The sequence below is a fragment of the Apteryx mantelli genome, chromosome 5 (genome assembly GCF_036417845.1).
Source record: "Apteryx mantelli isolate bAptMan1 chromosome 5, bAptMan1.hap1, whole genome shotgun sequence".
NCBI lineage: Eukaryota > Metazoa > Chordata > Aves > Apterygiformes > Apterygidae > Apteryx > Apteryx mantelli.
In genome coordinates, this window is record NC_089982.1 from 59146248 (window position 1) to 59169901 (window position 23654).

Here is a 23654-nt window from a genome sequence, read left to right on the forward strand (position 1 = left end):
AAGTACTAATACTGATATGCCACAAAGTGTGATATTATGTTATCTTCTCTGTTCCTTCCTAGGGGCCGATAAATAAATAGAAGCTCTTTTAGGAAGCTCTTAAAAGCTGTCCCTGCTCTTATACCTTCAGTGTTGCACATTGACATACACAGTTGCATGACTGCCTCAGCAATTGGAAAGCTAGACTGCGAAGAGAGCTATATTCCTCGTAGGAGTGCATATCTCACAGGGGTTGCAGGGTAGAAACCAAACCCAGATAAATCTCCTGGCCATCAATGTTAGGGTTTTGGAGCATGGCAGGAGAATCATGGAAATAAAAGACCAAACAGTAACTGTGCATGTAATCTTGCTTTAAAAGCAATTGCACCGTACAGAAAGGCAAAACATCATGTTTGAGACCTTATAACTTATTTATAAAAGGAAATTGTAGAAAACCATGTATGCTTGACTGATGTACAGTTTTGTCTCTGAAGTTGTTTGTGGGACCACTTCTGGCTCCTTGAGTATCTCTAGTTACATGAAAGTAGATGTAGCTACAGAATTTAGAAAGTATAGCTAATGGAGTTTATAAACGACTGTTCTCAGCCTCAAAGAAACTGAACCCTCAATCCTTATAAAAATTCACTCCTGAGTTTTTAATATGTATGTATGTATTTATTTTTTGGTCTGACTTGTCTTCTCCAGTTCTTTCTTTAATTTAATGTTTGTTTAGGAATGACAGTGACTGAAATATTCAAACTTTAATTTAAAAAACAAAACAAAACATTTGTATTGTTTTGAGTGTGGGAATGAATAGAGATTAGATATATATAGATGTATACCATCTACTTTCTCTCCTCATGCTTATCTCTCTTCAGAAGGCCAACATCTAAGCTGATTAAATAAAAGCAGAAACTTTGCAGAAGTGCTTTAGTTACTTTTCTAGATAATCTTTTGACTAGTTGGCAAGATTTTTATTATAGTTTCTAATCTACAAAGCTTTTAAATAAATCTTGCCTTTTATTCATATTGTTCTTTGCATCTGTCCATTTGCATGTTCAAAATAAGGACTGGATAAGCACAGATGCCAAATTGTGATGTGAAGAGTGATAGATTTCTTCTGTATTGTGACAAAGTAGTTGTCTCTGTACTGCCTCATCTTCTGTAGACAATTTGCTGTATTTCCTATTATCCTGTGCATATGTTCTCCTAGGATCTTCCAGTGTGATTATCTGTACAGTTATAACAATCTGACTGGTTAAAAGACACTGGGAGCAGATGCTGTGTGCTTTTGTTCAGTGTATTTCCTACAACACCCACCTCTTCTACAGCTGTGGTATCAGTAGTCTAATATTAGATGTAGACGCCAGAGTCATTGTGATTTGTTGGATCTTTTAGATCTCACTCCTGGATCTGTGAGTGAGCAAACTAAAATGGCTTGCTAAAACAAGAAATTTAACTTTTGCTTCAGTCCCAGCCATGCGATTCAACCCTTGGTGAAACCATAGTTGAGCCTGAAGCAACTCAAAAGTCTTTTTTTTAAGGGCTTTGAAAGTAGCCCACCAAGGAGAGCAACCATGTTTTAGACGTTTTGTTAGAGCAGTTATACATCAAAGATTGCAGAGCATTTTAATACTTAAAAGCACTTTATTGATGTCCAGAGGTTTTGGGGAGGGAGAAGGAAAAGGTCATGCTGGCAAGATGCTGATTAATCAGCTAGTGCATGTTGCTTTATTCTGTGCTTATCTCTTAGGAGACTACGCTGTTACCAGTTTTGTCTATGACTGTCTTAATCTCATAAACCTCTTAATCATCATATTAAACAGAGTCTTTGAAATTAAATCACATCTCTTCATGTTGAAACATACAGGTTGGTAGAATATTTTGTTTAATTTCCCTTAAAGAAGAAGAAAGCAGAGAGTGGCAGAAATGAAGCTTTCCCTTTGTTCAATTTCTTTCTGAAATATTGCCTCCCATTAAGTTCCAGTTTAACAAATTGAAACAGATAACTGAATAAATTGAAGAAACTTGAGGAAAAATATTATGGATTATAATATAAGATGAATAAGATGAAGTCATGTCACACTCAGAAGTTGAACCAAGTTCAGGGGCTTGTTATGAAACAGATTTCTGAATTAGCATGTTGCATTCCCGAAAACTTCAGGTGCACTTCAGGTGAAGTTTTGAATCTGGCAAAAAAGCTAGGACAGATCTCTAGGCGAAGATGAAATGAGATGAGGGTGTTTTTTCTCCTTTGTCTCTGAAACTCAGTTGTACTGAACTGTGTTGCAGGCCTATAGCTGACTAATGCAAACTTTCAGCTATTATTTTGGATTTTGATTTTAGGACCTGTCACTGTATTTGTGTTTGCCCCCCAGAAAACAAGGTGTTTTATAACACAAAATGTGTAGCAGTTAACGTGGCCCAGCCAGCAATTTAGCTACTTATTACTTGACTTCTCCATACTTCTTACTGTGGAATATCAAATCAGTTGCGAGACTGCCAGACAAAATATCCAAGAACAAATAGTTTTCTGCTTTGTGTGATTTTTATTTTTTTTTTCATCCCTATTGATCACAGAATCACAGAATGGTTGAGGTTGGAAGGGACCTCTGGAGATCATCTAGTCCAACCCCCCTGCTCAAGCAGGGTCACCTAGAGCACGTTGCACAGGATCGCGTCCGGGTGGGTTTTGAATATCTCCAGAGAAGGAGACTCCACAACCTCTCTGGGCAACCTGTTCCAGTGCTCTGTCACCCTCACAGTGAAAAAGTTTTTCCTCATGTTCAGATGGAAGCGTCTGTGTTTCAGTTTGTGCCCATTGCCTCGCGTCCTGTCGCTGGGCACCACTGAAAAGAGTCTGGTCCCATCCTCTCGACACCCTCCCTTAAGATACTTGTACACGTTGATAAGATCTCCTCTCAGCCTTCTCTTCTCTAGGCTAAACAGGCCCAGCTCTCTCAGCCTTTCCTCATAAGAGAGATGCTCCAGTCCCCTAATCATCTTTGTAGCCCTTCGCTGCACTTGCTCCAGTAGTGCCACATCCCTCTTGTACTGGGGAGCCCAGAACTGGACACAGTACTCCAGATGTGGCCTCACCAGGGCTGAGTAGAGGGGGAGAATCACCTCCCTCGACCTGCTGGCAACACTCTTCCTGATGCAGCCCAGGATACCATTGGCCTTCTTGGCCACAAGGGCACATTGCTGCCTCATGCTTAACTTGGTGTCCACCAGCACTCCCAGGTCCTTCTCCGCAGAGCTGCTTTCCAGCAGGTCAACCCCCAACCTGTACTGGTGCATGGGGTTATTCCTCCCCAGGTGCAGGACCCTGCACTTGCCTTTGCTGACCTTCATGAGGTTCCTCTCCGCCCACCTCTCCAGCCTGTCCAAGTCTCTCTGAATGGCAGCACAGCCCTCTGGTGTATCGGCCACTCCTCCCAGTTTTGTATCATCAGCAAACTTGCTGAGGGTGTACTCTGTCCCTTCATCCAGGTCATTGATGAAGAAGTTGAACAAGACTGGACCCAGGACTGACCCCTGGGGGACACCGCTAGCTACAGGCCTCCAGCTAGACTCTGCACTGCTGATCACAACCCTCTGAGCTCTGCCATTCAGCCAGTTCTCAATCCACCTCACTGTCCACTCATCTAACCCACACTTCCTGAGCTTGTCTATGAGGATGCTATGGGAGACAGTGTCGAAAGCCTTGCTGAAGTCAAGGTAGACAACATCCACTGCTCTCCCCTCATCTACCCAGCCAGTCATTCCATCATAGAAGGCTGGCAGATTGGTTAGGCATGATTTCCCCTTGGTGAAGCCATGCTGACTACTCCTGATCACCTTCTTTTCCTCCACATGCTTGGAGATGGCTTCCAGGATGAGCTGCTCCATCACCTTTCTAGGGATGGAGGTGAGGCTGACTGGCCTGTAGTTCCCTGGGTCCTCCTTCTTGCCCTTTTTGAAGACTGGGGTGACATGGGCTTTCTTCCAGTCTTCAGGCACCTCTCCTGTCCTCCATGACCTTTCAAAGATGATGGAGAGTGGCTTAGCAATGACCTCTGCTAGCTCCCTCAGCACTCGTGGGTGCATCCCATTAGGGCCCATGGATTTGTGGGTGTCAGGTCTGCTTAAATGGTCTCTAACCTGATCCTCCTCAACCAAGGGAAAGTCTTCCTTTCTCCAGACTTTCTTTCTTGTCTCCAGGATCTGGGGTTCCTGAGGGCTGGCCTGAGCAGTAAAGACTGAAGCAAAGGTGGCATTCAGTAACTCTGCCTTCTCTGCATCCTTCGTCACCAGGGCACCCACCCCATTCAGCAAAGGGCCCACATTTTCCCTAGTCTTCCTCTTGCTACTGATGTATTTGAAGAAGCCCTTCTTGCTGTCCTTGACATCTCTAGCCAGATTTAATTCCAAACGGGCCTTAGCCTTCCTCGTCACATCCCTGCATACTCTGACAACATTGCTATATTCCTCCCAAGTGGCCTGTTCCCCTTTCCACTTTCTGTATACTTCCTTCTTCTGGTTGAGTTTTGCCAGGAGCTCCTTGCTCATCCGTGCAGGTCTCCTACCTCCTTTGCTTGACTTCCTACTCATAGGGATGCACCGCTCTTGAGCCTGGAGGAGGAGATGTTTGAATATTAACCAGCTCTCCTGAACGCCCCTTCCTTCTAGGGCCCTAACCCATGGGATTCCTCCAAGTAGGTCCCTGAAGAGGCCAAAGTTTGCTCTCCTGAAGTCCAGGGTTGCGATCCTACTTGGTGCCCTGCTGCCTCCTCGCAGGATCCTGAACTCCACGATCTCATGGTCACTGCAGCCAAGGCTGCCCCCAACCTTCACATCTTCCACCAGTCCTTCTTTGTTTGTTAGTACGAGGTCCAGCAGCACACCTCTCCTTGTTGGCTCCTCCACCACCTGTGTCAAGAAGTTGTCACCAATGCTATGCAGGAACCTCCAGGACTGTTTGTGCCTAGCTGTGTTGTCTTTCCAGCAGATATCAGGGTGGTTGAAGTCCCCCATGAGAACCATTGATGTTATGTTGCAGTTGGCATGTTATAGTTACACTGAGAAATAATCTTGTAGAAAGGTATCTGCCTCCCCTTTTTTTGGGGTGGGGGGGAGACTATATGTCTGCTCGTCAAAATTCACAGTTCACTGCCTGACTTTTAGTGGTAATTCAAGATTAGTCACTGTATTCCCAGCCTTTGGAGTTTGTTATGATCTTTTAGAGAGGAGGGAGATGGAGGAGATTTGCAGTTATCTGTAAATAATTAGGCAGGTGGGCTCTTTATGCCAGCTGCACGAAAGAGTTCAGTGGTCTAATCAAATGCCAAGTATGAGCTAACTTGTGCAATGGTTATTGAACCCTGTTAGGCTAAATATGAATAAGCATGCATTTTCCTATGGCTGTGACTAATGTGGCCATAGATTGATTCCGTTTTATTCTGCATAGCTATTATATCATTAGTTTCATTTGAAAGAGAGTAGTAAACTAATTCTTATGGTTCCACAGTGGCATTGAGTAGTGAGAAGTTTTATGAAAGACTAGAAGGTGATAAGATTGTGAAGTTTAACTTTTGTAAGAAAACAAGGAAGACCTAAGTAGCTCCTTAGAAATTTGTTGCACTAAAAGAACATTTTTTAAATCTGGTGTGCTGCTGTGCTTGCTACTATGGTTTTGAAAATAAAATAGGGCTTTTATTCATCTAGTTTTCGAAATAAAGTACTTCTAGAAAAGGTACTTGACTGCTTCAGTGTGATGATTTTGTACTTCATTTTCAGCAAATTTTAGAGACCCAGATTTGCTTCTCTTATTAGGACATACAGATTCTTTTTCAGGAACTGGAAATTTGGGGGAATTGAATGTATGAATCTGTAAAATCTGTGCAGATTTCAGGTCCATTTCAAACTAGATCTTCAAAATAGATCCATCTTTCTTGATAATCCTTCAGCATAGTTTCCCTTTCAGGTTATTGCTCTCAGGTATCTATACTGTCACAGCTGCATGTTAGCAAACTGTCACTTGAGTTTCAGTTGTTCGATCGTCCTATATGTTTGTCTATATAGAGGTGAATGCTGGGGATCTGTTTGGACCTGTACCACCTGGCCTGTTTTGTGAGGGCACCTGAGTTCAGAAAGGAAGCTAATGCTTGTGTCCCATTTTCACATGTCCCACCCCCCTACAGAGAGAGGGGTGAACTGCTGCTGCCACCCACAAAGAGACTGCAAGTCCACATCTTTCAGATGTAATGAATGAGTAGGATTGTGCCTTTGGTTGGATGAATGAGGGCAGAGGGAGATGTCCAGGTACTGAAATGTCAGCTCTGAAATGGAGGACCACCCTAAGTAGATATATGAGAGGAGGCTGGCGCTTGGATATCTTGTTACATACATTCGACAAGATGCTTGGAAACAAATTGTTATTAATTTTGTGATACTGAATTATTGTGCATATGGATTCTGCTTGAACAGTGGCAGGTGTTTCAAGAAGAATGTTAACAAAGTTTCCTGTTTTTTTGCCCATGAAGTTGTTTAAACAACTTTGTAGTACAGTCATGATAAGACCTTGCCAATTTAATACTGAAAGGTAAGAGAATGCAAGCATCTGGGCCTGCTGAGGCTGTCCCCTTACTCTTTGCTCTCAAAATCATCTTTAAGTGCTTCTTCCTTTCTTACCTTAATTTGTTAGGGTGGATGTGTTCTATGGCAGCCTGAGTTTTATTACACTGGGTGGTTTTGACTATAATGACACTTTGATATATTTCTTTTTCTCATACAATGCAGAGCTGCTGTGGAGTGGCTGCTTAGAGTAGCACCTTCAAACTCAGACAATCTACTCTTTTCATACATTGTCATGTCTGTTGATTTTACTCACTGATTTATTTTTTTCTCCTATTTATACTGTAAAGGCAACCGTTATTCATTCTGTTCCATTTAAGCCATTAAAACATGTCTCCTTTGCACTGTCTTGTTTACTCATTTACACTAGAGAAAAGCAAGTTTCCTTTCTAGATGGAACTACTGTAAATGAGCACAGGAAGCAGTTTTTTAAGGATAAAAGTGCCCTGACTTTTCACAGGTGTCTTGAAGATTGTTTACAGAAATAAAATAATCAAGGACTTATTTTGACCTGAAGAACCTTCTTCTGTTGATGACAGTGTCTTCCAAGGAATACAAGCAGAGTTTCAGAACCAAGTCATCTCAAAAAAGGAATTTTGATTAGTCCTTTTGTTACCTCTGTCCCCCCCCGCCCCCCACACACACACACACTGCTTGCCTCAGACACTAGTTATTCATAATCTTTGAGAGTCAAAAAGCAGAACAGGATAGTCCATGTGGTAATTCAGCTGTGATACAGGAGAGAAAAGGGGCAAGCCTCTCTCTTGCCTATCTATTTCCTGAACCTGTTCCTCGTCCCCCGGAGGGATGGGAAAAATGAGGGAGATTTAGGCAGTCCTGGAATATCTGTCTTTGCACTTCCAAAGTATTAAGTGCCAAGTTTCACAAACTTTCCTGCAAGATGAGTAGTATTAGTTGCTGACATGAGTGAGGAGTTTGCTGCAGTGCTTTTCTGTATATTTAAAGATGGAACTGATTATCTGCATTGTGTATTTTTTTAGCCAAGTAAACTAGTGGTGACTCCTTTGGCTCCAGACAGGCAGCAGGAGTCTGAAATGCTGTTTCCCTCTCTCTTTCCCCACCATAAGTGACAGGTCAATGGGCAACGTGAACCTGTCTGAGTCTGGTCTGCAGCGCTTTTCCCTGCAGACTGAGCTGTGAGAAGAGTTGCTAAGTTGCTTGTAGGAGCTTTCATAGGACAACCACATAGGAAGGATCTCATCTGCCACCAAGTAGAGAGTTCTTTGCTATGTTGATCATAGTTGTGACCTGGAGCTGTGACAAACACAACAGAGAAGCATCAGGTGGCATTGCTCCTTTGGAGTGCAAAAGCAACTGGTTGGGTTCTTTGCAAAACAATATTCCAATGTATACATAATGTTTCTCTCCCTCAAGTTTTACCTTCTGTAACTGTGTCAAGAATTCTCTCGTTAAAAGGCTGTGTTTTTAGTTTTGTTTTGTCACCTTTCTTTTCTGACCATGAAAGTCTACTGAGGAAACTGGCTTTCTATCAGAACAGGCATTTTCTTGAAGGTCTAATAAGTAAAGTGGGATTTCTTTAAGGAAATTTCTTTCCTAACTATGATTATATACCCTTTTGTATGTATATAGGTAAATATATGTGGCAGACAATAACAGTTAACTCCACAAGCTGTGATGTTTACTTGCTGCATACTCATGAATTTTTCAAAATATGAAATTTGGCCAGTGGATAAATTCTGTTATTTTTGTCAAAATAGGAGTGGGGAATGTTGAAGATAACTGTAGCTTTCTTACTTTCTTAAAAAGATCTCAAATTGCACATTGTAAAGTTCTGAAAAAATATAGAAAATTTGCTTGGTTTGGTTTTCAAGAGATAGAGAACCTCTGTCTTAACAAACTTAGCCTAGCCCAGAAAAAGTATTAAGGTTGCTGTTTAACTTCTGTCTAGGTCCGCTAGAGGTGGTTCTGCTGTGTGGTGACCTCCATGTTGCAGGAAGGTCCTATCAGCTCTCCTTTTCCTTAAATAATCAATTTATGTCAGAAAAGAAGAGATGCAGGCAGATGTGTGTGCCATTCATCAGTCTGTAACTCCTCAGCCTGGGATTTTTGATTGCTAAGTGCTACTCAAATGATACAAAAGAGAAGAGGTGGCCCTAGATTTATATATGAATTAAAAATTCTTGGCTTGCAAGCTTTGGTATATGCATACATAGATATGATTGTTTCTCTATTTTTAGGAATACACCATCGATATAATTTTTGCCCAGACTTGGTATGACAGTCGTCTAAAATTTAACAGCTCAATGAAAGTGCTTATGCTTAATAGCAATATGGTTGGAAAAATTTGGATTCCAGACACTTTCTTCCGGAACTCAAGAAAATCTGATGCTCACTGGATTACAACTCCGAACCGTTTGCTTCGGATCTGGAGTGATGGACGAGTATTATACACTTTGAGGTGAGTATTTTTTAACTGGATAAAGAAATAGCATTTTTATGCCCAGGAATATGAAAAGAGTTAGAGTATGAAGAAAATCTCTTGCCCTTTTTTGTTGTGGACTATGGGAGTTTGCAGGGAATTTGCTAGGGAGAAAAAAATGATGATTTGATCATGAAAAATGTGAAATGCATAATATTGAGTTACATTGCCCAGTTAATAGGGTAAATACAGTTGAAGAGGAAGCAGATCTTGATCTCATTTAGGTACAGGCAAGAAAGAAAAAAAAAATTATGCAGCCAGTAGCATAGTGGTGGTCCGTCCCTAAAATATCACTGATCTAGCCATAGATTGTTTTTTTAGAGACTTCTATTCTCCTGCGTAGCTCAGTATCTAATTTCCACCACATTATGTTTGTTAAGTAAAAGATGAAATGCTTCAAACAGTAAAAATCATAGGTACTTTGACTAACAATCAGGCTGCAGTTCTGCATATACTTCTTCACATGCTTACCTTTGCAACCTTTACATTGTGCCATTAAAATCAACAAAGCTATTCTTTAACTCCAAATTAGGCACAGGCAAATGTATTTGCAAAAATTTTACTTGGCAAATGTGGGATGCTTGGGATGATTTTAAAGTCAACATCTAGGGTATCTGTCCTAAAGTCAGAGTTGCTTATCAAACAGTTCTTGAAATGCTGTAGTCGATAGAAAGCATTTTAGTGTGATCTGTCTTTTTTTTTTTTTTTTTAAAGTTTGTCTACAAAATCGTGCTGTAAATTAGTAGTTGATCACCAAGTAGTTCAGGCATCCTTGCAGAGGAGGATAGTGACAGGCTCAGGAAGAGCTTCATTCAGCCACCTGTACAAAGTTTCTACTCATCAGCCAGAGCCCTGTTTTTTTAAACATAAGCGTTGACAGTAAGATGATGCAGAGTACTAAAAAGTATACTAAATTATATATTTTCTTAGGATTGGGAATGTATTTAATATCCTTTCAAAAGATAGGGCCATACTGTCCAATAAATCTAGTTCTGTACTTTTAAAATTAAATTATTTAAAATTAATTAAATAAAAAAATTAAATTAAATTTAATTATTTTCTTTTTGGTCATTTACGTAGTTTTCATATGTAGGCTAGTGATGTTGTACAAGCAATTTATAAAAGCATTCAGTATCAGAAGTAATAAGAATTAGACTGTTTTAAAAGAATTCTGTTCACTTAATTGTTTCTTAATATGCCTCACTTTGAAGCATACAACTTTCTAAGAAGAGCGCTTTTTAAACAGTTTGTCCTGCTAAGGTTTATAAAAAATCTCTAGGTAGTCTCTTCTGTTAACATGCTAATACATATTTCTGTATTTATTTATTGTGCTGAGCAATTCCAGGGTCATACTTGGACTTTACCCTTCCATTGTATGTCCAGTTTCAAAGGTATACTTTTTTTCTAAACAGGATCTAAGTGAAAAACATTTATGTGAGCTCTCCCAGAGTGAGAGGGTAGAATTACAGTGCTAATATATGAGCTATGAAGTGCAATGGGCTGCTAATAAAACAGTAAAACTGGGTATTCACCCAGTACTGCCATGTGCAAGTATCTGTATAGAACAAGGAGATTGCCTGAATTTGGCCTAAGGTGGAATAACACAGAGAAGAGAAGTTCATATGTTGGTGATTGAAGGAATGCTAGCGGGACCTGGCTATGCTGCAGGTTCTCTGGCTCCCCTGTGCCACCACTGGCCCAAAGTTGTTGGTCTTTCTGTTGGACCTACCAGTGATTCCAGATCTAGTTGTATTGCTTTATGTCTGACTTTTTTAAGATTGAGTTATCCAAAGAGTGAAAATAGAAACCAAAGGCAATAAATGCATATGTCATGACTGGCACATTGAAAAGCTTCACCGGAGGAATGCAAGTCTTTCAGTTTGAAATATGGCATATTCTTTTCCAGGATATGTCAGGAAATTTCCTTTAATTTACTTTCCCATATAAATTACATCTGCCTCTCTCTTGTTCAGGTCAGATTTCCAGGAAGGTCCTAATGACACTTTGTATAAAATAATCACTTTGTTCAAAGGCTTGCAGGGCCTTCTGGCATTGCATGGCAGAGTCCTCCTTTCTTCATCCCTTCATCTCAGTGTAGTATATAAGCATGACGTTACTTTTCAGAACTGGATTTAGAAGAAATTCTGACTTCTTCACCATGCTGTCAACAGCGGAGGAGCTATTCTAAATGCAAAGATGGCAGTTAAGTGTCCAGCCCCTTACTGCAGCCTCCTAGTGAAAGTTAGCATGAACTGAGTTTCTCATTTGTCGCTTGGAAGATCTTTGAAAATCTGTGGTAGTATTTTCAAAAGCAGCAAGTGATTCAGTTGTTCAAATACCATTATGAGTCCTGAACTACTTCTGAAATGTACACTAGCTACCTGCATTATTTGAGTGCCTTAGATATTGAATGAGTAGAAATATCAAGCCTACTGTTTCCCATCTCTGCTGCTGTTTTCATCAGAGCTACTTCAATGAGTAGAGAGCAGGCCTGTGGCCCCACCTTCACCATACAGTACATTGCCATCAGATATAATGACACCAAATGCCATTTGACTTGATGAATGCATTCTTCGGTGGCTTCCTTTATTTGCTGTTGTGAACTCCCCTCCCTGCCCTGCCTTCAATCCCACCCTTTTATCCATCCCTTTTCCCCCCTTTTTCTGGTGAAGAGCTGAGAGATTCCCCCAAATCAATTGATGCTCTTGGAATTGCTAGATATACCGATAAACCATGCAGGTCCTCAGATTGCATTTGCTGACAGTTTTCATTCTTTAGAGGTGATGCTGAGTGTTTTTTGCAGATACACAGCTGGCTATGCATAGTGTGCATTAATTGGCAAAATTGATTCCTGTGCATGTTCTTTACTATCTAGTCTGAAGTGTCTGGATGCTTGAATATAACCTTATGGCTTTTTTTTTTTTCTAATTAGGCTGACAATTAATGCTGAATGTTATCTTCAGCTTCATAACTTTCCCATGGATGAACATTCCTGTCCCCTGGAGTTTTCAAGCTGTAGGTGGTAAAATACTTTGGTTGTTTTTTGTTTTTATTATTTTTTGTTTTTTTCCCTTTCTCTTTACAATTAGGCTTTTAATTTCTTTGAATTCTGTCTGCAAGAGAGCAAGTGATTACATTTTAAAGTCTTATAGAGAAGGAAAGAACTGACCACTTTATATTTTACTTGGATTTATTGCATTGTTTGTTGCATTATTAAATGCAATAATGAATGAATGGAATTACATGCATTTAATTTAATTGCAACTTTAAAAATAATCATGGTGCTTAAAAGTTTGATGCAATGCCTGTTCATGTTAATGGGAATCTATTGCCCTAAGAGAAGAGGATTTTTTTTTTCCTTTATGCCTGCCAGACTTGCTAGCTTTGAGTTGGTTACATGGGGTATACTTAAGAGGAAAAATAAGAGCTACCCTCTTTAACCTGTTCCTGCAGGTATTTAATCAGCATAATGAGTCCTTCTCCTTTCAGTGGGACTTATTTATGTGAGCAAGAAACACCAACTTTCAGGTTTGGATTCTTCAATATGAACTATTAAAAAAAAATTAATATGTTCCTAAGATCACTGTGCTATTACTGGTGAAAACTCTAACAACACCTGAACACAGCAAAACAATTTATTCCTAGATGTAAAACCGAACAGGCAATGAAATCAAACTTCAATGCTTCTTCCTAAATAAATATTTTCATTTAACATTTCCTTCTTGGATACTGCCAACTAAATGAGCTTTGCAGCTCTGTCCACTAAACAGTTGTGCCCTATGAGGGAACCTTCATTAATTTTATTTCTGCCTTTGTGCAGGATCATGTGGGGCAAGACCATGAAAATAGAGTATTGTACTCCCTTAGAACTGAAATACCGGACAATGAATCAGGTCACAAAAATCCAATCTGGGAATAATAGAGAAGAGAAATTTTCAATAAACATCTATAGGATTGTATTTTTTTCTGTATTTTTAAGCCCTTTATGTTCTTTTAAAGCTGTATTGGTGTCTATTACATTTATAGATTAACGTTTAGTGATGATTCTGAGCCAGTTGTTCATGTCTGAGTACAACAGTATTGTGTACCTATTCCCTAGACATTTGTATTTACATAGTTGTTGGTTGATCATACGTTTAGCTAGGCTTAAAACTGAGGTTAGACATTTTTTGGTTAAATTTTAACAGTATATCAGGTAGATTCTAGAGTAGCTTGCTCTATGATCCAGTTTATATATAGCCCTGATTTAGTATGTAAATAATTTTGAAGATCACAAGTGAAAACATGCTTTGGTATATACTGCAACTGAACGCTTGATTTGCTCTGCTTTATTTTAGATGGATATCCTAGAAATGAAATTGAATACAAATGGAAGAAAACCTCTGTTGAAGTGGCAGATCCAAAATACTGGAGATTGTATCAGTTTGCGTTTGTAGGGTTACGAAATACAACTGAAATTTCTCATACCCTGTCTGGTAAGGCAAAATGTAAAGTTTCACTGCATGTAATAACAATGTAGAGCAACAGTAACAGATAAATATACAACTGAAAACCATTTACAATGTCTACTGAGATTTTTTTTTTAACTTATAGGTGATTACATTATTATGACAATCTTCTTTGATCTGAGCAGACGTATGGGATATTTTACTATCCAGACATACATTCCTTGTATACTGACAGTTGTTCTTTCATGGGTGTCATTTTGGATCAATAAAGATGCAGTTCCTGCAAGGACATCTCTGGGTATGTATGTCTATTCTCAATCTTGAAGGGTCCAGTACTCCCCAGGAATACAAATCTGCAGAGGGCAGTAAATTAACCAGTTTATTCCCCTTCAGACTGTGACTGCTGGTCACCCTTCCTCTTGAACTTCAAGATTAAGAGGAAGAGGATCCTGCTGTGGTTTCACAGCAGGGCTTAAGGAGAGAGTGTTGAGAATGGAAATCTTCTGGAAATTGTGATTCAAGCCTTGTGGATCTGCTGCTGTTCACATAACTACGTTTTTTCCCTTTATGTTCTTTTTGTCATCTCCAGGGACAGCAATATGGCAATGATTAGTCTGACAAGTATGATTAAACTTCCCTTAGCATCGCGGAAGAAAGGATGTTATTACTGCACAAGGGGAAACCCAGGAAGATCTAGATTTCTAAAAAGTAATGAAAATGATTCATTTGTTTTTTTAAGCCCAAGATGAGGAAAATTTTCAACCAAAGTTGAACTTCAAACTGTTAGGTGCATAACTCACAAAAGCCTGACTCACTGTCCTTAGGGATTTTGTTTTTACCACAGGCATTACTGAAGTGTTGCGAGTTTTTCCACAGAGATTATTCTGTGGCAGTGCCACCTTGGCTGAGCTGCTTGGCATGGCATCAGTCTCCTACTTTTGACTGCTTGGAATTTGTGTCCTGCCTTGGAGAAGTGCCTTATATCCCAGAGACACAAAATACATAGGGGTGCCTGGAGCACGTGGGATGCACAATAGCAACTTTGAGCTTAGCACTGATAGATGCTTTTAGTAAAACTGGTGGTGGCATTATGATCTATTTTGTGGAAAAGACCAAGGGTTGAGAGTACATTTTAGGAAGTGAGAGAGATGAGTTAATTTCCCTCACCAGTTTATATGATACACCACTCTCACATTATAGGAGCATTTCCTAACAGAAGAGTGAGTCCAGGCTTTAACTCTCTGCCTTTCTCACTGAAACTGGACCACTGTGTTGTTAAATCTGCAAGATTAATGAGTCAAGGAAGAAAGTAAGCAAAAATGAACATGGCTAAGTAGTGTAATGCAAAGGTAAGCGAAAGAAAGCTTGAGTCTTGGACCTTAACTTTGTACTATTTAAAAGTTCTGCAAAGCTTAGTGAAGAGAGCCTAAAAGCCTGAATAAATGAATGAAGATGTCTCTGATATTTAGAAATTATAAAATTTCTTTGACTTTTTAAGCATTGCACATTCATGTCATTGTGGGTACAGTCTGGAAAGACACTAGCTTTAACTGGAAAAGCTGTCATATCCTGCTCGTTCTATATCCAGTTTGTTCTTTTTACAGAATAATCTTTCCATGCCGCTAACCTACCAAATTCATCTTGGATCGAATGATGAAGGCAGAGTTTCCACACTCCCATTTCAGAAATACTAACCTTCTTGTAATGTACTGCAAGTGTTTGCAGTATCATATTTACAGCTCCATCCAGTTAACTCTGAGTTACTTTTGGTGACTTTTGCATGAGCATGCAGAAGCCTGCTTGACTGGCAGATTGTAGGATTATTTTTCTCATAGACAGGTATCCTGCTGAAGAAAAAAAGAGGTTACCAGTGGAATAAATGAAGTTTTATAGAGAATGATTGAGAAATTAAAACAATAAAGCCCAAACTAGGGTCCATCGTGGCTAGCAGCCATGATGCTATGGAAGGTTTGCTCACCAAGACAGCCCTCCGTATGCCTTTCGCAGTGGAGAGGACTGGGAAAGTCTGTGTCTCCTTTTGTCCTCTGAGCAGAAGTCAGTAGGGGGAATGGTGGGAATCACCTTCCACCTGGCGGCTGTGCTGTGGCCTGATACGCTGCAAAAGCTCAGGCCTTTTTCTTGCATCTGTGTTGAAAGACCCTGACAGATTGTGGTTTCTCAAAGCAAAATGATCCAGATTATTAAAGGTATTTAGGCATTTAATTATGCAGAGAAGTGCCTAATTGATTTTCAAAAGCATCTAGTGGGAGCTAAGCACTTTTGAAAAACTCTGTGGTTACCTATCTGCCATTTTAGGCATTTAATTCTTTTGAGAAATCTGCTGCAAAATCACCACTGTTTTCCTGCTGCAGGATCAGTCAATAGCAACCTCTGATTCCATGCTTTGATTTAAAGCCATAGATAGTCTTAGATTGGTGTGACATGTTTTGTGTAATAAACCTGCTTATGTAAATAACAGAAATTGTTTATGTCTTCAAGTACTGCTATCCAAAGGAAAGGTCGTTTCTGAATTTTGGACTACTCTCAAAAAAGCTTTGCATCTCCCTGAAGCATCAAATATCAGAAGAAAGTGTTAAACCACTGAAGAGCATTTTAGTTGAGATTCTAAACATACAACTGCTAAGGCTAGCTTGTTCGTGTAATTAACTTGTATATAAGTTAATCGAGTGAAATGTTTTCTATTACCTAAGAGACAGTGTTGAGAAAATACCTGGAGAATGAGACCAGAAGGGCCCTGTAGATCATCTAGTTTGACCTATTATACATCAGAAGCAATTTAAAACATTATTCTTTTTTCCAGTGTTTTCTGAAAGTTTTAAATCATCATCATCCTCTGAAAATTTTTAAATTGTTTATAGATAATACACCTTTTGCTTACTTACAAAATGATTATTTTGGATATTTTAATTTTTCAAGAACCAAAGGGCCTTTATCAGTGTATATAATGTGGGGTTTTTGTATCTGTTTATTTCTGTTTATTGTATTTCTTTTATTTTTTTCTGCTTATCTTATAAACTTTCTTAGTGTTTTTGTGTCTTCAGTGTGTTGAAAACAGGAGGGATTTAAAGTAAAGCTGAAACCTTCCTTCTGTACGATCCCACTGTGGCCACTGGATCCATATGGATGGCTTGTTGTGATAGCACTGGTGTGCATGGGAGCGTGTGGGTGTGATCTGAGGCGAACCCTACTGCGGGTCAGTTCTTGTGTGCCTCACCAATGAATTAAAAGGTAATCTGAGGAATTTTTGTGACAATATGACTGGGTTATTTATTTATACACCTCCTTCTCTTTCTTTCTTCTGCAAATAGGTATTACGACAGTGTTGACCATGACAACGCTGAGCACAATTGCTAGGAAGTCACTCCCAAAGGTTTCTTATGTGACAGCAATGGACCTCTTTGTTTCAGTTTGTTTCATTTTTGTGTTTGCTGCCTTGATGGAATATGGCACTTTGCATTACTTTACCAGCAACAGAAAAGGGGACAAAGGAAAAGAAAAGAAGGCAAAATCCAAGCCATCAGTAAGTTTAGTCAAGCAATCTAGAAGAAAAAAGAATTACAGAATGCTGTTTATTGTAAAATTAATTCTGAGGAACTGGTTCCCAAGCGGAAGGGCTAATTTTCAAAGAGAATCCACTAATTTTTTTACGGTTGGGGACTTGTATTCATTTTTCTCTAAATACTGCTAATGAATGAACAGAACTTTTGGATCATCTTAGTCACATATGAGTGAGAACATATGAGGCTAAGCTAGAAAATAGTTTAATATAATTTTCCATGTTGTGCACAACCCCTCTGTGCTTTTAGAGCTGCCTGTAAAGTCCCCCTGACAGTTCTGTTTGGGCACAGTGCTTCTGATAACAGCACCTGGCAAAGAACCATAAATAAGATTCTAGCAGTGGAGAATAATGTAAATGGACTGAAGATATGAGGATTTGTTTGGGTCTTCATCACTTAACCTCACTTGAGTCTAACCTTGTCACTGACTCACTGACATTTCAAAGGAAAAAATAGCTATTATTAGTCAGAATTCTAAATCTCTTCAACTTCACAAATTCTACTTCAAGTCTTTTTTAAATTTACTTGCTTGTTTCTTTCTAGCAAAATGAACCTCTTGCTGTTACAAGTTGAGGTTGGTTTGGTATGAATCCCTACCTACCCTAGGAACAAATATTACTTAATTTTAAGAAGCTTCCCATTCCTTTAGCATGAATACTGGAATTTCTGAAGAATCTGTTGTTGGAAGCCAGTAAAATATTGAAAAGCTAATTTTTAAATTAATGAAACATTGAGGGAAAGGCATTAAGTGTTTATTCTTCAGAATAGTAGTCTTAATAGCTGAGTCTTGATCATAGCCTCCTTTGGGAGAGGATAATAAGAGGACAGACAGTGTTATAAAGCCCACTTCCAGATCATTTCTTTAGAGGAAGCTAGAGCATAGCTGAATCATAATGTGAGTTGTCTTTCCTGGGGGAAGGCTGAAGGCCACTTGTGTAATATCAAACAGAAGTTGAATTGAAATTAGGGAAGCCCAGACATGGAAATGTAGAAACCCTGGCACGAACCATATCCATTCTGCGATTCATGTTGGAAGAGCACTGTTTTTCACATTCTCGTAAGTGCCGCAGGGATGGACTCTTCTGTGGGCCGTTTGGAACCACTATGGCTAAATACTAGGGAAATGAGAGCCCTTGGACTTAATATGGACAACTAATACTGGGAAGCTGAGCTGAGTGGATCAGCTGCGTGTTTAGTAGAAGACTAGGGTGCTGAAGAGCTAATGCTGCTTTATCCTGCCTTGGGCATCACTGAGATCCTCAGGGAGTCCAGCCCAGCTGAGAGAACTGGAAGCTGCTGGGAGAATGGAAATCTCACCCTGTCCTAGTGCTAGGGACATATGTGGTCAGGGAAGGAAGCAGGCTTTGGCAAAGGGGCACAGTTGAGCTATTGGGGTAAAAGACACAGAGGCTTCAAAATTTGGGGGACCTTTTGGTGTTAGTGTAGCAGTTTCAGTTTTAGGTTATTGTTGCAGTGAGATACCAGCAACACTTACCTATGGCCTTGATGGTCATACAGAGCACATGGAGCAGAAATAGGTTTGCTCTCAGCACACATGACAATGAAAAGGGAGACAATTTCTCCAAGCCAGGGAGAAATTAAAGATCAGTGGGTGGCAGATCGGCATGAATTAAATGGAATGGAGCACTCAGACTTCCTAGAATGTGTCTTCTAATATCAACCATTTGTGCTATAATCTGCTGAATGGTTTGAGATTTTTCAGTGCATATAACAATATAAAATGTGGAATAATGGTGGACTTACTGACTAAATAGTTGGGGATTGAACTAAGATTAAAATTAGCAATAAAATATGAAACACTATTTAATTATGTTTTATTCTGTTCTTAAAGTATGCTTTTTACTTGTAAGGATTTGGAAAAAAAACTTGTCTGTTCACCCAGAATTCTTTAACATGTTTCAGCAAACCAAAAAATGACTATAAGAACATATTCAATAAGAGATTACTCTGAAAAATTGTTCTAAATTTAATGTACTTAGATGCAAAGGATTCTAATTTGATCAAAATAGTTTTTGTTTGGTGAAGTTTTATGGAATGCTGTTAAATTTCTTGTTGCAAATGGAACAATTAAACAAGCCATCTGATTAATTAAAGGAAAATCGTACAGTGACAGATTTTCTTTTCTTTCTTTTTTCTTTCTTTTTTACTATTTTTGTCAAAGAATTCATTCTTTTTCTCTTGTAGTTATGGATGTGTAACTCAAAACCCCCCAATTTAATTAAAATAGGCAGTTTAATTCTGTATGAAAAGATCTTATTCACATTTTTTTTCTTGGAAAACTTGCCTTACATAGGTCTTCTATTTCTATTGCAAAATGCAATAAAAGCTTATTATTCCAGGAACTGATAGCAAGAAGGTGCTGTAAAATATCTTGTGAAGAAATGGTGAGATTTTGTGAATGATTACAGCAGTTTTATTTTACAGAATGTGTGCTAGCATCATTCAAGTAAGGCAGTATGAATTGGCTTATGCAAAGCCACATTAGTAAGGGTAATGAGTTTGGGCTGGAAAGATTAAACTTAATTAGTTGTGGATCTTCTTCTGATCATCATTTCACCTGAAGTGAATGCATTACCTGTGTTATGAGCTCAAAAAGTGCATGGATGATGGCTTTCTTTTGTACATGTGTTAGTGTTTTGTGCAGAATAATTTGGTTTTGATCTTACCAGAGTGTATTATAAATGCTTCTCATTATATGTAGAGTTTTATCTACAATATAATCAACCATCTACAGGTGCAATCAACATGTACTATTGTATCAATCTATTAAAAGATTTTTTTAAAGTCGCTGCCAGCTGATATAATGTCACATTATTGTGAGGTATTCTACTTTGCTGTGCACTGTGAGAGTGCTTGAGAAAACATCCTTTTTTCTTTTTTAATAAGATGAGTTTGGGGGATTTTTTAGTTATCAGTTTTCATTTACAGTTTCCTCGTGCTTTCTGGAGTAAGACCTTTCTGAAGACCTCAGTTCTTCTCAGTAATCTCCTACTTCATAGTTTAGGGATTCTAGATAGTTTCTTTCATGTTGGGCTCAGTAGGCTAAGTAGCTAAGGATTTTTTTATTTTACCTCAGTCCTTTCCTGACCTCTAGATTTGCCTTTAAGGTTTCCTTTGATCTTCTTTTTAAAACATTATCTTCATAATTTTTCTAAATCTTTTCTCTCCTTTTCTTCACATTGTCTCTTTCCTGCATACTTTTTATATATTTCCTGTAAGAAATTAGGCATATAAGATAGCTCTGTCTTTCTCCCTCTCAGGCTACTTCTACAAATTTTTAGTTCAGTAGCCAGTTTCAGTCTACTCTGGCATTTGTTAAACAGGCTGTGGGGTAGAGGAGGGACACACTAGTAAAATGAACAATAAAAGAAACTCAAGAGCGAACAGTCCTTACTGGCCACTAGAGAATCCTCTTGGTAGTTCAGCCACAAGGCACAAACCACTGAAGAACTCAGATTTCTTTGGCTCCGCTTCTCATGGGACTGTTTTTTTTGTCCTCCTCTGCTGTTCTGCTGTGGGATGCTGTGGTTGCTTGTTTCCCTTCTCTGAATTTTTCTTCTGGGATATGCCAGTAATTCTTCTCACAAGCAGGTGACTACTGTAGTAATCCAAGTGATAATTTAGGTCTTGTGACCTTCAGCAGATGTACCCTTGTAATGTGAAGCATTCTGCTCCCTTTCAGGGTGAAAGCAGATGGTGCCCACATTGGTTATGAAGCTGCATTATGTTCTTTACTATGTGTCGTTGTCTTAATCCTGTGTGATGCATAGTGAGCACTTTTGATTGTTAAAAACATTTTCATAAATTGTATCTATTCTGGGATAGATATAGTAGATGATTTCCAGATTAGGCACAGATTAGAATTAGCTATGAATTCTCAGGAAATAAGAGAACTGTGGAACTTTTGTTTGACAAGCAGTGAAACACAGTACCTCTTTTTGTCTTCCTCTGTGTTGTATTATTGAGTTTGAGGATTCCTATTTTATCCTACTAGTAGAAATGAATCACTCCATGAATTTTAGATTGATAGAACCAACAGTCAAAAAATTCTTGTAAAGCCAGAGTAAAAGAAGTGAATCAGAAATAGGTATCTTTCCCTATATATCTTCAGCAAAATAATGATTGACATTAAATGTGAATTTAAGTTTTTTCTTATGTAAAAATAAGCTTTGTTTGTAATACTTATTAGGGTAGAAGCATCTAACTCCTGTTTGTTAATGTAGTCAGTATTTTATCATAACTGAAAAGAATAATGAGGTCCTTTAGGATTATAATTAGCTCCCTAGGTCATCATGTCTAAGAACTGTTGAAACAGCAGTGTGCATAAAACTTCCTTTGGTAAAGGCACTTATTTAATAAATTTATGAAGGGGATAGGAAGACATGGTGGGCATTGTAGTGCTTTGTTATCATCCCCTTGGAACATTACTGCTGCAGAGACATTATACTACAAGGTAGCCTCTTAACAGGGTACAGAGATCTGTGTGCTGACCCAGGTAATTCTCTGGAAGTGGGACAATAGGAGTTGAAAACATACAAGAATCTAAATGATGTGGCTTCCTGCTTTTTATGTATTATCATTGCCTATCATGTGTAATTGCTTAGAGAGATTCTTCTGTGTGCTTTGAGGTCCAGAGATGTTAATTACTTCATTGTAAACTGACTTTCTTAATTCCTCTGACTACATCCTTTCCTATCATTTTTATTCCTTATGTTAAAAAATATGGAGATAGTAAAAGAAATAGAAAAAAATACAAAAGCAGTATTAATGTAACAGTTATCTTCAGTATGAAAATTTTAGAAGAGGTGCCAAAACTGGGAGGTTGAAAGAAGAAAGAGTGAACAAGAAGACTATGGAGTAGTCTAGAAAGGCTATGAGATTTGGAAAAAAGAACAAGAACAGATGGGGAAAGGGAGAATGTCTTAAAAAAATATTGGGGAAAAGAAGGATAAAAAGTGAAGAACTGTATGGAAATAAAATAATAAAAGGAGGAAAGATGGATTATAGTCATGCAAGTGAAAGGACGGTAAAAAGAACAAAAATCACAAGGAAGGGAACAGCAAATGGTCTATGTATGAGGCAATAAAGCACCCAGATTTTTTTCTATTAAAATTATTTATGAACCTTAACAGCTTTTACACTGAATTTTTACCAAACTGCAAGAGGATTGAGTTACGCTAGCTGAAGGTAGAAGTAAGAATTAAGAGCTACTTTAATCAGTTTACTGATTTGAATGGCATTCTCCGCAGGAGCCTATGTCTTGGTTTCTAAGCGCTGGGTATATTGTTTAGGGATATAACATCAGAGGGATATTAGATGACTAAGTCTGGCCTTGGTGTGTCACAGTCTCTTAAACTTCACCAGTGATGCTGTACTAATCCTACTAGATTGTTTTGGCTAAAATGTAGCTTCCAGAAACGTATCCAGTCTTCTTCTAAAGACTGCAAATGAAGGGAAACAATCATTCCCTTGGTAGTGATACTTATATCCTGCTTGTGGACTTGTTTGTGACACAGTTGCCAAGTTGTGACTGACTTCAAAATGTTCTTTTGTGTTGTGTAGATGAGATCAGCTAACCCTGTCTGTAACTAATTACCCAGTATTCCCATATCCCAGCACAACCCAGATTTTACTGTGGCAGGTGAAAAGCATTCAGGAACTTTTGCCTGCCTGAGCTGATTATATACAGCAGTTCATAATTCACAATGCTCCCCAAACTGTTCTCTTTAAAATTTGAAATTCTGTATATTGAACTGAATGTGCTTATACTGGCCTTTCCTATGGGAAGTCCATGGAATGTCTGTAGTCTGAGGGGAAAGAAAAAACCTTTTTTTTTTTTTTTTTTTATTTAAGAAACCACCTGCAATTGCTGTTCGACCTGGATCAACACTAATTCCAATTAATAACATTAATCATCTACCTGAACGTGATGATGATTATGGATATGAGTGCCTAGAAGGGAAAGACTGTGCTAGCTTCTTTTGTTGTTTTGAAGACTGCCGCACAGGATCTTGGAGAGAAGGAAGGATACACATCCGTATTGCAAAAATTGACTCCTATTCTCGAATTTTCTTTCCAACTGCCTTTGCATTGTTCAATCTTGTTTATTGGATTGGCTATCTTTATCTATAAATTTCAGAGGTTTGACAAACTCAGAAAAAGGTTAACTTACCATTGATCCTTACAACTTATTGAGCAGTCAAAGATTAGAGTTGGTTCCAAGTCACTAAAATTGTCTGGATGCATTAAAAATTTGAAACAAACTGGGGGGATATGGTGATCCCTCTTGTTATCAATTATAGAACTGATTTTTTTTTTTTAAGAGAAAATTTTAAAATAAATACCTGTAAGATTTAACTTATCTGAACACGCACCCATTTTTGTCCAGCTCTAACAAAATGCAGAGACAAGAGGCTACATTTTTGAAATGGACAGTTCTACATAACCTTGCAATTTTAATCCTAAATGATAAAGCAAATAAATTTTGTAGCATCTCTTACACCTTAATAAAGAAAGCCTTAATAAAATGGGATTAGTTATTCTCATTCATTT

At 38.6% G+C, this 23654-nt stretch overlaps 1 protein-coding gene across 1 annotated transcript in view; it reads left to right on the forward strand.

Moving 5' to 3' along the window:
• GABRG1 (gamma-aminobutyric acid type A receptor subunit gamma1) overlaps window positions 1-23234 on the forward strand; it is a 62876-nt gene extending 39642 nt beyond the window's left edge. Inside the window, exons 4-9 of the mRNA XM_067297161.1 lie at window positions 8814-9034; window positions 11988-12070; window positions 13393-13530; window positions 13649-13801; window positions 16833-17044; window positions 22956-23234. Of these exons, the coding sequence (XP_067153262.1) occupies window positions 8814-9034; window positions 11988-12070; window positions 13393-13530; window positions 13649-13801; window positions 16833-17044; window positions 22956-23234 (1086 nt within the window). The remainder of the gene's footprint in view (window positions 1-8813; window positions 9035-11987; window positions 12071-13392; window positions 13531-13648; window positions 13802-16832; window positions 17045-22955) is intronic.
• Window positions 23235-23654: the final 420 nt, after the last annotated feature.